Source organism: Dipodomys spectabilis, unplaced genomic scaffold (assembly GCF_019054845.1).
Source record: "Dipodomys spectabilis isolate Male_0828 unplaced genomic scaffold, ASM1905484v1 ptg000015l, whole genome shotgun sequence".
Taxonomy (NCBI): domain Eukaryota; kingdom Metazoa; phylum Chordata; class Mammalia; order Rodentia; family Heteromyidae; genus Dipodomys; species Dipodomys spectabilis.
Genome location: NW_024870692.1, coordinates 8,444,088 through 8,457,313, shown reverse-complemented (window position 1 = coordinate 8,457,313; position 13,226 = coordinate 8,444,088). Strand labels below are relative to the sequence as shown.

General features: G+C 41.3%; 1 protein-coding gene across 1 annotated transcript in view; it reads right to left on the bottom strand.

The window, feature by feature from the left end:
• Adhfe1 (alcohol dehydrogenase iron containing 1) overlaps window positions 1–13,226 on the bottom strand; it is a 36,671-nt gene that overhangs the window by 8,562 nt on the left and 14,883 nt on the right. The window contains exons 9-13 of the mRNA XM_042666440.1: window positions 8,882–9,034; window positions 6,287–6,385; window positions 3,606–3,684; window positions 3,281–3,377; window positions 347–504 (exon numbers count right to left, since the gene is read on the bottom strand). Coding sequence (XP_042522374.1) covers window positions 347–504; window positions 3,281–3,377; window positions 3,606–3,684; window positions 6,287–6,385; window positions 8,882–9,034 — 586 coding nt within the window. The remainder of the gene's footprint in view (window positions 1–346; window positions 505–3,280; window positions 3,378–3,605; window positions 3,685–6,286; window positions 6,386–8,881; window positions 9,035–13,226) is intronic.

Sequence of the window (13,226 nt, the reverse complement as noted above, 5' to 3'; positions counted from 1 at the left end):
GTGGTAGAAAACCTGCCTAGTAAACACAGGGTCCTGAATTTAAACCCTAGTACCACAAAAAGAAAGAAATGGGAAAGGGGAGCTTGCTATAACTTGAGATCAATTTGGCTGTTTTTGTCCTGAACTTTCATAACGGACCTTTTTAGTTTGCCAGTTTCATGGTGTTATAGAAGAGACATAAAAGTCAAGGAGCTTGGGCCCAGGGTGGAAGAGTCATGCTGTGTGGCTTGGGGAAGACCTGGGAATCATTGGAAGACCCCAGGTTTTCCATGCCCTCTAATATACCCCAGTGGAGCATGTCTTTCCGGAAGATCTCTGCTTGGCAGCACCACACTGCACCTCTTACCTGGGGTAGGGTTCCTTTCACTAATGCAGGGATGTCAGCCTTGGAGTAACCGATGGCCGCTAGGCCATTGTCCACATTTAAGTCAAAAAGGAATTCCCGGAGCGTGTCTGCCAACACAGGCCCAGCATCCTGGATCCTAGTAGTGCGGGTATTGCCCCCTAGAAGACACAAATGCAGACTGTGAAGAGAGGCAAGAGAGGAAGCAGGTTCTGGATGTCATATTCTTAATATGAGACCGAACACATAATGCCCACTCAATGCTATCTCCAGACTCCAGGATGAGGGCAGCCCTGGGCTTTCCTCCAGCGGAGATGGGGTGGGGGCAGGTCAAGCACATAGAAGATGCATTGGCAAGGCCAGAGGAGAAGCTAAGAGCTACTGCAGGAGAAGTCACTAGGTCACTTCCTTGCTGTTCACATTTCCAAGGAACCAAGTCCTACCTGCTCGCTCAAGTATGCTGGGAAGAAGAGGAACAGAGCCAAAGAGGTGCAGAAAGAGGGTGGGGAAGGGAATGGCGTTGAGATGAGGCATAAGGCACACTAGTAGAAGAAATACAGCTCTCATGTGACTTTCAAGGCTTGGAATTGGCTGACCTCTTGAGGTGTGCATGTCCCGTGTCTTTTCTTAGCGCATCACTTAGCATTTGCCCTGTTGCCATGTACTGGAGTGGAATGTCTACAACTCTAAAAAATGAAGTCTCACACTGCCTGAAGTCAATCTAAATGCCTGCAAGAAAGATGAGAGTGGGCAGTCTTCCTCCACAGGGAAGCACGTCAGGGGATCGGTTTTAAGCTCTCCTTCCTTCCTTCCTTCCTTCCTTCCTTCCTTCCTTCCTTCCTTCCTTCCTTCCTTCCTTCCTTCCTTCCTTCCTTCCTTCCTCCCTTCCTTCCTTCCTTCCTTCCTCCCTTCATTTCTTTTCCTGCTTTTTTTTACAAGTCCTGGGATTTGAACTCAGGTCCTGAGCATAGTCCCTGAGCTTCTTTTGCTCAAGGATAGCACTCTACCACTTGAGCCACACAGCACCGCTTCTGGCTTCTTCTGTTTATATGGAACTGAGGAATCAAACCCTGGGCTTCATGCATGCTAAGCAAGCGCTCTACCACTAAGCCACATTCCCAGCCCTTAAGCTTTCCTTTCTATGATGTTATAATGTGTTAGTAAACAGGAAATGGCATGAACAGAACCAGACACAGGTTCCATAAAGAACAACTGGATAAAAGGCAAAACTAACCTGACAAGATTGGTCTGTAATATTCACCAGCAGCTAACATGTGAATTCAGTGACGCATGATAGAGGGTTTCTGATACGTTTATGTTCCTAGGAGGCTGTGATAAAACACATTACCAAAACTTCTGGGATTTCCTATGAAGTTTTTTTTTTTTTGCGGGGGGGGGGGGGGGAGGGACAGAAGGAAAGAGACTATATTGGCTTAAAGTTAAGATAATCAATGATCACATAATCCAAATATTTAATTGCAAAGTAGGGGATAATTTTAGTTTCCTGTGCAAGAAGCAGCAGTGGGTTTTTCCAGTCTGCCTTTGTCTAACAACAGAGTAGTTGCGTTCTCAGTAGCGTGGATGATTGTCTGGAATGGGACCTTTAAGTTCTCTAAGACTTTCCTTATTTTGATGCCAACAGGTGTTACAAAGGCAGCTGTATGCCACATATAGTGGAATATAGTACTCATCCCAAAGTAAAAATACGTGGTACATTTGGCAGTGTGTTCTAGCAGCTCACTCTGAAAATCAACCCTGGGGCTGGCTCTCAATCCTGGGCTTCTGAGCACAAACAGCGAGTGTGAGGGAAGGGAAGGAGGCGGTACACAGAGGATTTCTGTGGTCATCCTTGTCCCCTTGGAAAGCATCCTTCCAACGGCTAGAGCTAGGAGAGCATAATGAAAAGTTCTTTCCCTGCCTACCCTAAACATGAGTAGGGGAATAAGCTGATTTGTAGAATTAATACAGTACTCAAGTCTACTTAAAAGAGTTCTCATTTCAGAAAATACCTATATTTTACTTTCCACTTTATCTACCCTGAACATGATTTTATTTCTGGTAAGATTCAAAAAGCATTTGGCTATCTTATTTCTAAACATATTACAGTATACAAACTGATCCCTTATTTGAGATCTTTCTTTTAATAAAGTTTATTGTTGTTTAACTTCTCTATGGTTGGAAATTTGCCATTGCTTCCTGACTTAGATGCATTTTTATTATCCATTTACTCTAGCAAAAGTCAATTGTAACATTAATAGTATATACAGAATTGTATATACTTTTTTTGGGAATGAAAAGAGGAAATAGTATTATACAAACTTAGCAGAATTAATATTTGGCTCTCTCATTTTTAACAGACTCTTAGAAAAATAAAAGACAGGGGCTGGGAAGGTGGCTCAGTGGTAGAGTGCTTGCCTTGCATGCTAGAGGCCCTGGATTCGATTCCTCAGCACCACATAAGCACAAAGAAAAAAGCCAGAAGTGGCACTGTGGCTCAAGTGGTAGAGCACTAGCTTTGAGCTGAAGAGCTGAGGGACAGTGCTCAGGCCCAGAGTTCAGGCCCCGCAACCGGATCCCTCCCCCAAAAAAAGAAAAAAAAGAAAAAGAAAAAGAAAAGACAGTATTTTAGTGTTGGCTAGGGCTTTGGGCAGCACTGACATTTTATTATTACACTACCTTAAAGCAGTATTATATTCCTCATGTTATCTTCAAAAGCAATTCAGAGGAATGGTCCCTACCCATGAAGGTAACAGATCTATCTATCTATCTATCTATCTATCTATCTATCTATCTATCTATCTATCTATCTAGTAGTACTGGGGCTGAGCGTCAGGGCCTTACACATTTGCCTGGCTTTTTTGCTCAAGGTTGGAGCTCTACCAATAGAGCCACACCCCCATTTCCAAGGATAACAGATTTATGAATAATGGTTCATACCCAATATTTCTGCCGTCTCTAAGTGCCGCTCTGGAAACATCTGGGCTGTGAATGTGAACACTGCTGGAGATGTGAGCACCACAGAGAGACCATGGGGCTGGGGAGAGATGGACAGAAAAGCTATTCTTCCTTCTTAGTACTCTACATATGTAGACTTTACCCTGCAGTTAAGAATTGACAAATATGGGCTAGGGAGTCTAGCACACTAAGCTGGGGATTCATGCATGAGGCCCTAGGTTTGATCTCTACTACAAAAAAGTCGACAAATATACTTATGGACATTGCAAGGAATATATGATTTAGTTAAATTAGTTATTATTTTTACCACCAATGGATGATCCACATTGTAATCCTTTGCTTTATACGTCTTCACTAAACCTGAAATTGGGTAAGACATTCCATGGCTAGAAGAGAAGACAAGAATTCTTACATTGAATACAGATCCCAGAATTCAAGTCAATAACACAAAGACACTCTTTAAGTCTGCCCTTCAGTTTGTGGACAGTACTGCTACTATACAAAGTTATATGTTCTTTATCTTGGATATAAGTATGTACTGTGATACACTCCAACCTCTGAACTGGTCAGATTAAATGATCATAGAAATCTATGCCATTTAATGACATGCAAACTAGACTTGCCAGTAATTTATCCCACCAATAATTGATAAATCCTTTCAACTGTTATATATGAATGACCCCTTCCCTCCCCCCCCCCCCCCCCGGTGTGTGTGTGTGTGTGTGTGTGTGTGTGTGTGTGTGTATGTGTTGCCAGAACTGGGGCTTATACGCAAAGCTTGGGCACTGTCCCTTAGCTTTTTTACTCCAGGTTGGCACTTGACTACTTTTTGGAGATAAGGGCTCATGGACTCTTTTGCTTGGTTGGCTTCAAACCAAGATCCTCAGATCTCAGTCTCCTTAGTAGCCAGGAGGACATGAATGAGCCATGGGTGCCAAGTGACAGTGGATCCTAATGCATTCTTCCAGCCTGAGAGGCTAGGCTTGTCAGTTTAAGTTTAACTGATTACTCTTGCCTGATTTTCTTACCTTAAGGATGTATTTAGATGTAGTTGCCATTGAAACAGTTATGTGTTTTTTAACTGAAAAAAATCTTTAAATATCCTTTTAGAAATTTTTTATTGCTATTATAAAGATGATGTACAGAGGGGTGCAGTTACATAAGTCAGGTGAAGAATAATTTTATATGCTCTTCAATTCTTAGTAAACAAATAGGAAAATATTACAGTGATATAGGTGACTTGGAAGATATATAACAGGTGAATATATTTGCAATTCATATAGAGAAGATGAAATTCTTCACATTAACAGAATGCTTGGTAGGTTTTTGTTTGTTTTGTTTTGTGCCACGCCTGAGCCTTAAACTAAAGGTCCGGGCACTGTACTAGCAATCTTGTGCTCAAAGTTAGTGCTCTATCACTTGAGCCACAGCTCCACATCTGGCTTTTTGGTGATTACTTGGAGATAAGAGTCCTATGGGCTTCTGGCCTGGGCTGGCTTCAAACCTCAATCTTCAGATCTCAGCCTCCTGAATAGTTAGGATTACAGGCATAAGCCACCAGTGCTTGGCTTGGCAGTTAATATTGGATGATCTGTGTTTGTCATGAGTTACATTTTATAGAGAGAAATATTTTGATGAATTATAGGAATATTTATTAAATATTTATTATTTATTAAATATTTCATTCTTCATGAAATATGTAGCTCTCTAGAAATATTGAAAACTTTGGGTTGACTGCTTTGAATAGTTGTTTGTGTTCTTTGTTGAAAATAAAAATGATCTATGCTTCTCTTTCCTTCTAGTTATTCAGATACTTAATTCACAATCATTATGCATATAGTTTTATAAATTGCTTTTGTCACTTAATATTCTTTGTAAACATTTTCCCACATAATGTGTTTTAAAATGATACTTTAATCCTCTTTTATTTTATTCCTGAAGTACTGTACATTAGTTAGTCACTTTGTTGTTGGGAATCTTTACACCCAAAAAAGTTCAATTATAAATAACACTTAAGCAAACATCCTTATAAGGAAACTAACTGATCATATTGTGGGAATTTCTTTAGGCTAGGTTCTTAGAAGTGAGTTAGTAGACCAAGCTGTATAAATATTTTTTAGGTTCTGGGTGTGCTCTACTCACTGGTAGTTTTTTTTTTTTCAAGTTAAATACAGAATTACCACATGACCCAGAAATTATACCCCTTGGAATAAAAGGAGCAAAATAAAAACATGTGTGCATAAAAACTTGTATGGGAATGCTCCTAGCAACATGATTTGTAATAGCCAACAACTCAAATGTCCATTAACTCATAAATGGATAAATAAAGTATGGTCTGTTTATCTAACAGAATGGTATTTGACAATAACAAGATGAAGTGCTTATATACAAATGAACCTTGTTAACATTAAATAAGCCAGACACATAAGACCACATCTTCTGTGATGTCATTTATATGAAATACTCAGACTATGGAAATCTATACAGATAAAAAGCAGTTCCGACCCAGATGCCGTAGAGATGTGTGTAAACCTAGCAACTTGGGAGGTGCAGGCAGGAAGATAAGGAAGGGAAGGAGAGGGGAGGGGAAGGCAGGGAAGGGGAGGGGAGGGGAGGGAAGGAAAGGGGTAGTTTTTTTAGTTCTGATGGACGTCCAGGAATTGGTGGATGACAGATAAGGTAATAAAATGTTGGAAGGTAATAAAATGTTCTAAAGTTAATGTTTGTAGACCTTAGTGTGGATACTGAAACCCATTGACTCATATAGTTTAAATATGTCAATTGCACTGTATCTGATATATCTTAAAAAGCTGTTATAAAAAATCCATGACACAATCAATTGTATTCAAGTTAAGAAAATATTAGAGACCTTTACTGTCTTCCTATTATAGCATGCTTCAATTTTACCACTTGTCCTCAATTACAAATATTTTTAAAAAATGAAAAGCAATAGTTTGGGTAAAGAAATGAAATCTCATATTGACTCACCACAGATGAACACCGGCATTTCCAAAGCCAATGCCAGCAAAAGCACTGGCCAAATGCATATTAGACCTTGCTTCAAGATCGTCAGGATTTCTGACAGCCCTGTGAATTATATAAATATCAAACAATAACACATCAACATTGGTATTTCCTACTGAATAAAGGAACTGCCTTAGGGAAAGATCTGGAAAAAGAAATGCTATTCAGTAGGAAGAAAACAGGCAAGCTATTCAAACAACACCTTGTCTTTGAAATGAAAACTGAAGGGAAACACTTTCTCATCAATGAGATTTCACCAAAGCCATAACAAGTACATTGTCAGCTGATCATGTAATACAAAAGCACCTTTGCCTGCAGGAAGCAAAGCTGGGGTCCTGCGACTGTGAGGGACAGCTGCTCAAGGGCAGTGGCCTGGGACTCATTCTTTCTCTTCCACTGTCCATGACCCTGATGGTAGCTGTGAATGGACTCTGGAAACACATTCTCAAACAAAGCTGAGCCTGTCACCAAGGGCTACCTGTAGGCCAACTCCAGCCAGCCCAGCCATCTATCTACTTGTGACATGGATCCCTCTTGGCACTTATAGAAGCTGCAGCCAGCCCAGCCATCTATCTACTTGTGACATGGATCCCTCTTGGCACTTATGGAAGCTGCACTCCTGTCCTCAGATTGTGGAAATGTGATGCTATCCTAGGATAAGGCTCATCCTGGTACTGGGACTTGAACTCAAAGTCTCTTGCTCTTGCTTTTTTTGTTCCTGCTCAGGGCTAGTGCTCTATCGCTTGGGCCACACACCCTCTTCTGGCTTTTTGCTAGTTAACTGGAAATCAGTGTCTAATGGACTTCTCTGCTTGGACTGACTTTGAACCATGATCCTCAGATTTTAGTCTCCTGAGTAGTGGTAAGCCACCAGCACCCAGTTTCAGTGTCATTTTTGAAAAGACAATTCTCAGAAGCCCCTTTGAATTCCAGCACTGCCTTTCCTGCATGCATGTCTTAAAAATTCAGCCCCAGGAAGGCAGTCTGAAGGCTGCCAAGAAAATCACTTCTACTTGGGTGTTTCACGATCTTTCCTGGAGGAAGGGTTTCTGTTATAGCATAAAAGTGCTGGCACCTTTTTTCCCCCTGCTTTTCCTTGGAACAGTTAATAGTTTGTGTCTTCTTTCTAAAACTCAGTGTTAGTTCCTTATAACAAGGCAAAGCAGCTGATGCCAGGGTTTTAGCCTTCCACTGTCCTTACCCCCTCACCTCCTACTATAGCTGTGCCAAACCTTCTGTCCTGGTTAAACAAACTGGCTCATTTGTCAACTAAATGGGCCTCTCAGGAGTCTGATATGGTTCTATGTCCCTTTCCTCTTGCTCAGCTCTTGATTCCAAGGCCCCTCTGTACAAGAGGAGCTTCTAAGTCAAGGGTAGAGGAGGCATTGTGTCACAATATTTAAAAGAAAAAATTGCATTTGAATTGAACTTGTACAGATTTTTTTGTTATTATTCCTTAAACAATACAGCACAATAACTATTTATACACACTTACATTATGTTAAGGGTTATAATGGGAAGGCGTATGTAGTTCATATGTAAGTGTCACTCCATTTTATATGAAAGGGACTTGAGTACCAGTGGATTTTCCTGTCTGAGAGACCTTGAATCAATGCCCATGAATACTGGGGGGGAGGGGGGATGGATTTATATTTTTCGTCTCCTCAGAAAGTTATTGTTATTTGTCTTCTCAAAAGTATGGCTATAAATGAGTGTATGCATCTGTATTATTAAATTTTTATTGTAATTTTTTTGTATCGATCCTGGGGCTTTAACTCAGGGCCTGGGCACTGCCCCCAAGCTTTTGTGCTCAAGGCTAGTACTCTACCACTTGAGCCTTAGCTCCACATCTGCCTTTTCGGTGTCTGATCAGGGATAAGAGTCTCACAGCCTTTCTTGCTTGGGCTGGCTTCTAATTGTGATCCTTAGGTCTCACAGCCTCCTGAGTAGTTAGGCTTACAGGGCTGAACCACCAGAGATCAGCAATTAGTTATTGTTTTAAGAAATAGGGGTCTCACTATGTTGCCCAGGCTGCCTTAAATTCCTGGATTCCTTCTATCTTCCTGCTTCAGTTCCCACCGTAGCTGAGTCTTCAGGTGTGCACCACCGTACTTGGTTATATCCTTAAATCCTTCAAAACCTTTCAGAAATTATTTTTATGGTTTCTGCCTTTTAAATCTCCTGGGTCAGAAGGTTCTATACATTTACTTTTTGAGTTTTGGTATATGTGAGTTTGTTAAATGGCTGATTTCTATGTATCTTTAGGAGGGCCTGGATGGCCAGTGTGCTTTCATTTCTGCCCTGGTAGCCAAATCTCTAAAGGCATCTCACCTCAGCCTAGCTTTGGCTTTGAGGCTTTCATGAAGAAACCTGCTTTGACTATATCTGTATCCTTCATAAATTAGGGGCCTCCACTGTCTCCTGAAAATGATTATTTTCAGACTATCCAGTTTTCCACTTGCATGACTGATCTGGTTCTCAAACTCCCTCAGGATATCTCAGGAGCAGGCACATCATATTTCATGTGTGTTCTGTCTCTGTCCCTTCAGGGTGACATACCTCTTCAGATACTTAGCAACGATCCTCAGTGCATGCACTGCCCAGATGTCACTGATTGGGTTGCTGCCCTGGTATGCTGGCCGAGTGATGGGATTGGAAGGGCAGGGGCTCCTCATGTGGTAAGGAAGGGCAGTATAGGACTCCAGTGCATGGCTAAAGAGAAATGTTTAAAATACAGAGTTAAAGCATTGTGTCCCGCCTTCCTCCCATCCAATCACAAACCAGCACTCACTGTCCTGCAGATATGCTAATCCACTCCACTCAACTCTTGTCTACAATAGTCATTGCTTAGTACGGAATTCAAGTCAAGTTTACATTCACAGCACTGCAGGGTTTTTAATGAGTATGTGTATGACCCATCTATGGGTACACAAAATTAGGAGCAAGAAGTTTCTGGTGTGATCCTATAAAGCGGGGTGACTATACAGAGTGGTGGTTACTGAACAGCTCAAAAAAAGCTAAAAGAATGGATTTTGCATGTTATTTCCTCCTAAAGAAGTGATAAATGCTTGAGAAGACCGATGTGTCTAACCTGATCACATAGTGTAAGGTGTCACGATGTCACCTAGTACCTGATCCTTTTTTTTTTTGCCAGTTCTGGGGCTTGAACTCAGGGCTTAGGCACTGTCCCTGCACTTCTTTTGCTCAAGGCTAGCACTCTACCTCTTGAGCCACAGCACCACTTGCTTTTTGTGTTTATGTGGTACTGAGGAATTGAACCTGGGGTTTCGTGCATGCCAGGCAAGCAGTCTACCACTAAGCCACATCATCCATATTTTTTTGTGATTTTATGTATTAGTGAAATGCATTTAATTAAAAAATATGACACTTGGCCCTTTTCTAGTTTAAAAGTCTTTAGGAGGCTGGATTAATGAAGATTTGAGCCAAAAAACAAAGCACTGAATCTAAAAAGTGACTTTGTTGTAGACCAATGTCACAATGGTCAAATACCATACCAGAAAAAGAGAATCCTCACTTTACAGACTCCTCTATTGAAAGCATTATGCACTGATCTGCAGAATATGGCATTAAATAAGCTGGGTGCCAGTGGCTCATACCTGTAACCCTCAGATCTAAGGGTCACGGTTCAGAGCCAGCCCAGACAGGAAAGTCCACGAGACTCTTATCTCCAATCAACTACTCAACAAAATGGGAAGTGGAGCTGTGGCTCAAGTGATAGAGCACTAGCCTTGAGCAAAAGAAGCTTAAGGACAGTTCCCAAGCCCTGAAAATAAAAAAAATTAAATTAAATTAAATAAATAATAAATAAAAAATGAAAAGATGGTACAAAACAGCACCATCAAGGTCTGGGGACACAATAGAATATAAACTGTGTTTTGCATCAATTTTACCTTTCAGTGTTGGATTTATTTTGAACAAAACATTGGAAAAGTTAAAAAAAAACACCCCAGTTTGTAGATGGATGCTATGGCATCATGGTTCTGAAGAGGGAAGGGTATGAGAAATGCAAGCATGAAGTGCATGCTCAGGGAAGATAAGGTGGTGGTCCACAAGGCCCAAATCATACCCCTACCTGGCAGCATGTCTATATTACATGTAGATTCTAAATTCAAGGGTTGATCTGTTTCTCAAGAGCAGACTCACATGCTGAGCTGAGCTCATACAAACATGGGCAAAACATGGCAGTCAGATGATCCATTTATAATAAGAAATGCAACTTGTGCAGGTATGTGAGTTTCCCAGCACCTTCTTACATAAAAGCCATATGATGGCCACTTTATGATGAAGGCCCATGAAGTCCTCCTCACAAGGGAAATTATCTCTGAAGCTCAAGGCTAGACTATGACCATCTTTAGCAAGACCACTGAGTCTCAGAGGCAGATTCTTTGGGCTATGTGTCTCACTTGGCCAGCCCTTGGGAGAGCAATATTCTAGTTTGAATTTGAAATATTCTTCTAACCTCATGGAGTAAAGGCTTGCTTCCCTAACTAATAGTCCTAACTAATATTGAGAAGTGGTAAAACCTTTAGTACTGGGGCCTAGTTAGAAGAAAGTTAGATTAAGTCAGGCACTACTAGCTACGACTAAGATCTAAGGACTGAGGTTCAAAGCCAGCCTGAGCAAAAAAGGCTGTGAGACTTTTTTTTTTTTTTGGTCGGCCATGGGGCTTGAACTCTGGGACTGGGCGCTATCCCTCAGCTCTTCAGCTCAAGGCAAGCGCTCTACCACTTGAGCTACAGCGCCACTTCCGGTTTTCTGGTGGTTTATTGGAGATAGGAGTCTCACGGTCTCTCCTGCCCAGGCTGGCTTTGAACCACGATCCTCAGATCTCAGCCTCCTGAGTAGCTAGGATTACAGGTGTGAGCCACCAGCGCCCGGCATGAGACTTTTATCTCTAATGAACCACCAAAACATCAAAAGTGAAACTATGGCTCAAATGATAGAATACTAGCCTTGAGCAAAAAAGCTAAAAGAATAACACCCAGGCCCTGAGTTTAAGTCCTAGTATTTGCATACATGGTGCATGCGCTTGTGTGTGTGTGTGTGCGTGAGCGCATGTACACACACGGAATTTAGGTAATTAGGGGTGTGTCCTTAAAAGAGAACAGTTTTCTGGGCAGCAGACCACAATTGAAAAGGTAGATGAAGGACATGGATAGAATTAGGTATAGACCAGAACTGTCACCTCCTGGTAGCATGAATGTCACTCAGCAGCAGCTAACTCAGTACCTGTGATGTGACAGTCCCTCTGGCAGGGCTAGAGAAGGGAGTAAGATGGCCTTGTCCTGATCAAACTTAGTGTAGCAGGGAGACAAGCAAGTGAAGAGAGGATGGCTACCCAATAGAGAAGAGCCCATGGGAGGGCCAGCAAGGGCTCCATCAAGGAGTTGATGCTCTTTGGAACTGGAGACAAATTATCAAAGGTAAAGAGCTGAGCACTGGAACAGACTGAACTATAAGAAGTTTACTTTCAGATATTAGACATGGAAAGCAACCCTGACCACCTGCCAAAACTTGTAAGGTAGAAAGATGTGTGTGTATGTACATGTATATGTGTGTCAAGGATTCTGTACATGTGACAGTCATATTGCAATATGGGAAACTTGTTGAGGCCATGTGGGAGGTGAGATGGAAGGCTTATAGGACAGAATAAAGGAAAACAATAAGAAAAGACTACTGCAATGGTCCAAGCATGAACTGGGGCAAAGCTGAACAAAGATAGGAACAACGAAGCTTGAAAAAATGGGTACTAGAGAGATTCAAGCAGGACAGGAGACAGAATCTGCTGACCGAGTGTGAATGCAAGAACATTTCATGCTGAGTCCTGCTATGCTCTGAGACAGTAGACCAGAGAAATTCTGGTGTGTATAGTGTGATGAATAGAATTACAACATTTCTTATCAACTTGGAGATGCCACCATTTTAAAATCATACTGTTGAATACATTTATAAGATATACCGTTTAAATAAACCATACTGCTGAAGATAAAAATAATTAATCACGAATTTTAAGGTATGTCCTGATTTCAGAGATAACAAAATGTGCACATGTGAATGGATGAATTTGGGGTGGGGTGTGCTGAATGTAAAGCCCTGTGGGAACTCTGTGAGGCCAGGGAACGAATGTTTTGGACCTCAAGAGCAAGGTCTATGGAGAAATGTGGACTTGTGGTTGTTAGTACATTGCAGCTGGAGCCAGAGAAATGCACAATGAGACTGGGCAAATCAGTAAACATCTGGAACTCAGTTTTCTCTTTCTATCAGTGAGAGTATCCTGTCTCATAGCACTACAGGGAAGTGCTAATATATATATGTAGTAATATATATATGGTGTGGGCTCCGACAAGGACAAGAATCACATGATCATCTTAACAGATGCAGAAAAAGCATTTGACAAGATTCAACACCTCTTTATGATGAAAGCTCTGGAGAAACTAGGAATCCATGGAACATTCTTCAATATAATAAAGGCTGTATACAACAAACCTAAAGCTAGCATTATACTTAGTGGTAAAAATTTAAACCATTTCCTCTAAAATCAGGAATGAGACAAGGATATCCACTCTCTCCACACCTCTTCCATATAGTATTGGAATTCCTAGCCAGAGCAATTAGGTAAGAAACAAACATAAAGGGGATTCAAATAGGGAAAGAAGAAGTAAAACGCTCTCTTTTTGCAGATGACATGATCATGTATTTAAAGAATCCTATAGACTCCACGCCCAAGTTACTTGAGCTGATCCCAAACTCTGGCAAAATATAAGCTGGGCACCAGTGGCTCACAACTCTAATCCTAGCTATTCAGGAGGCTGAGATCTGAGGATCATGGTTCAAAGCCAGTCTGGGCAGGAAAGTCCATGAGACTCTTATCTCCACTAAACCA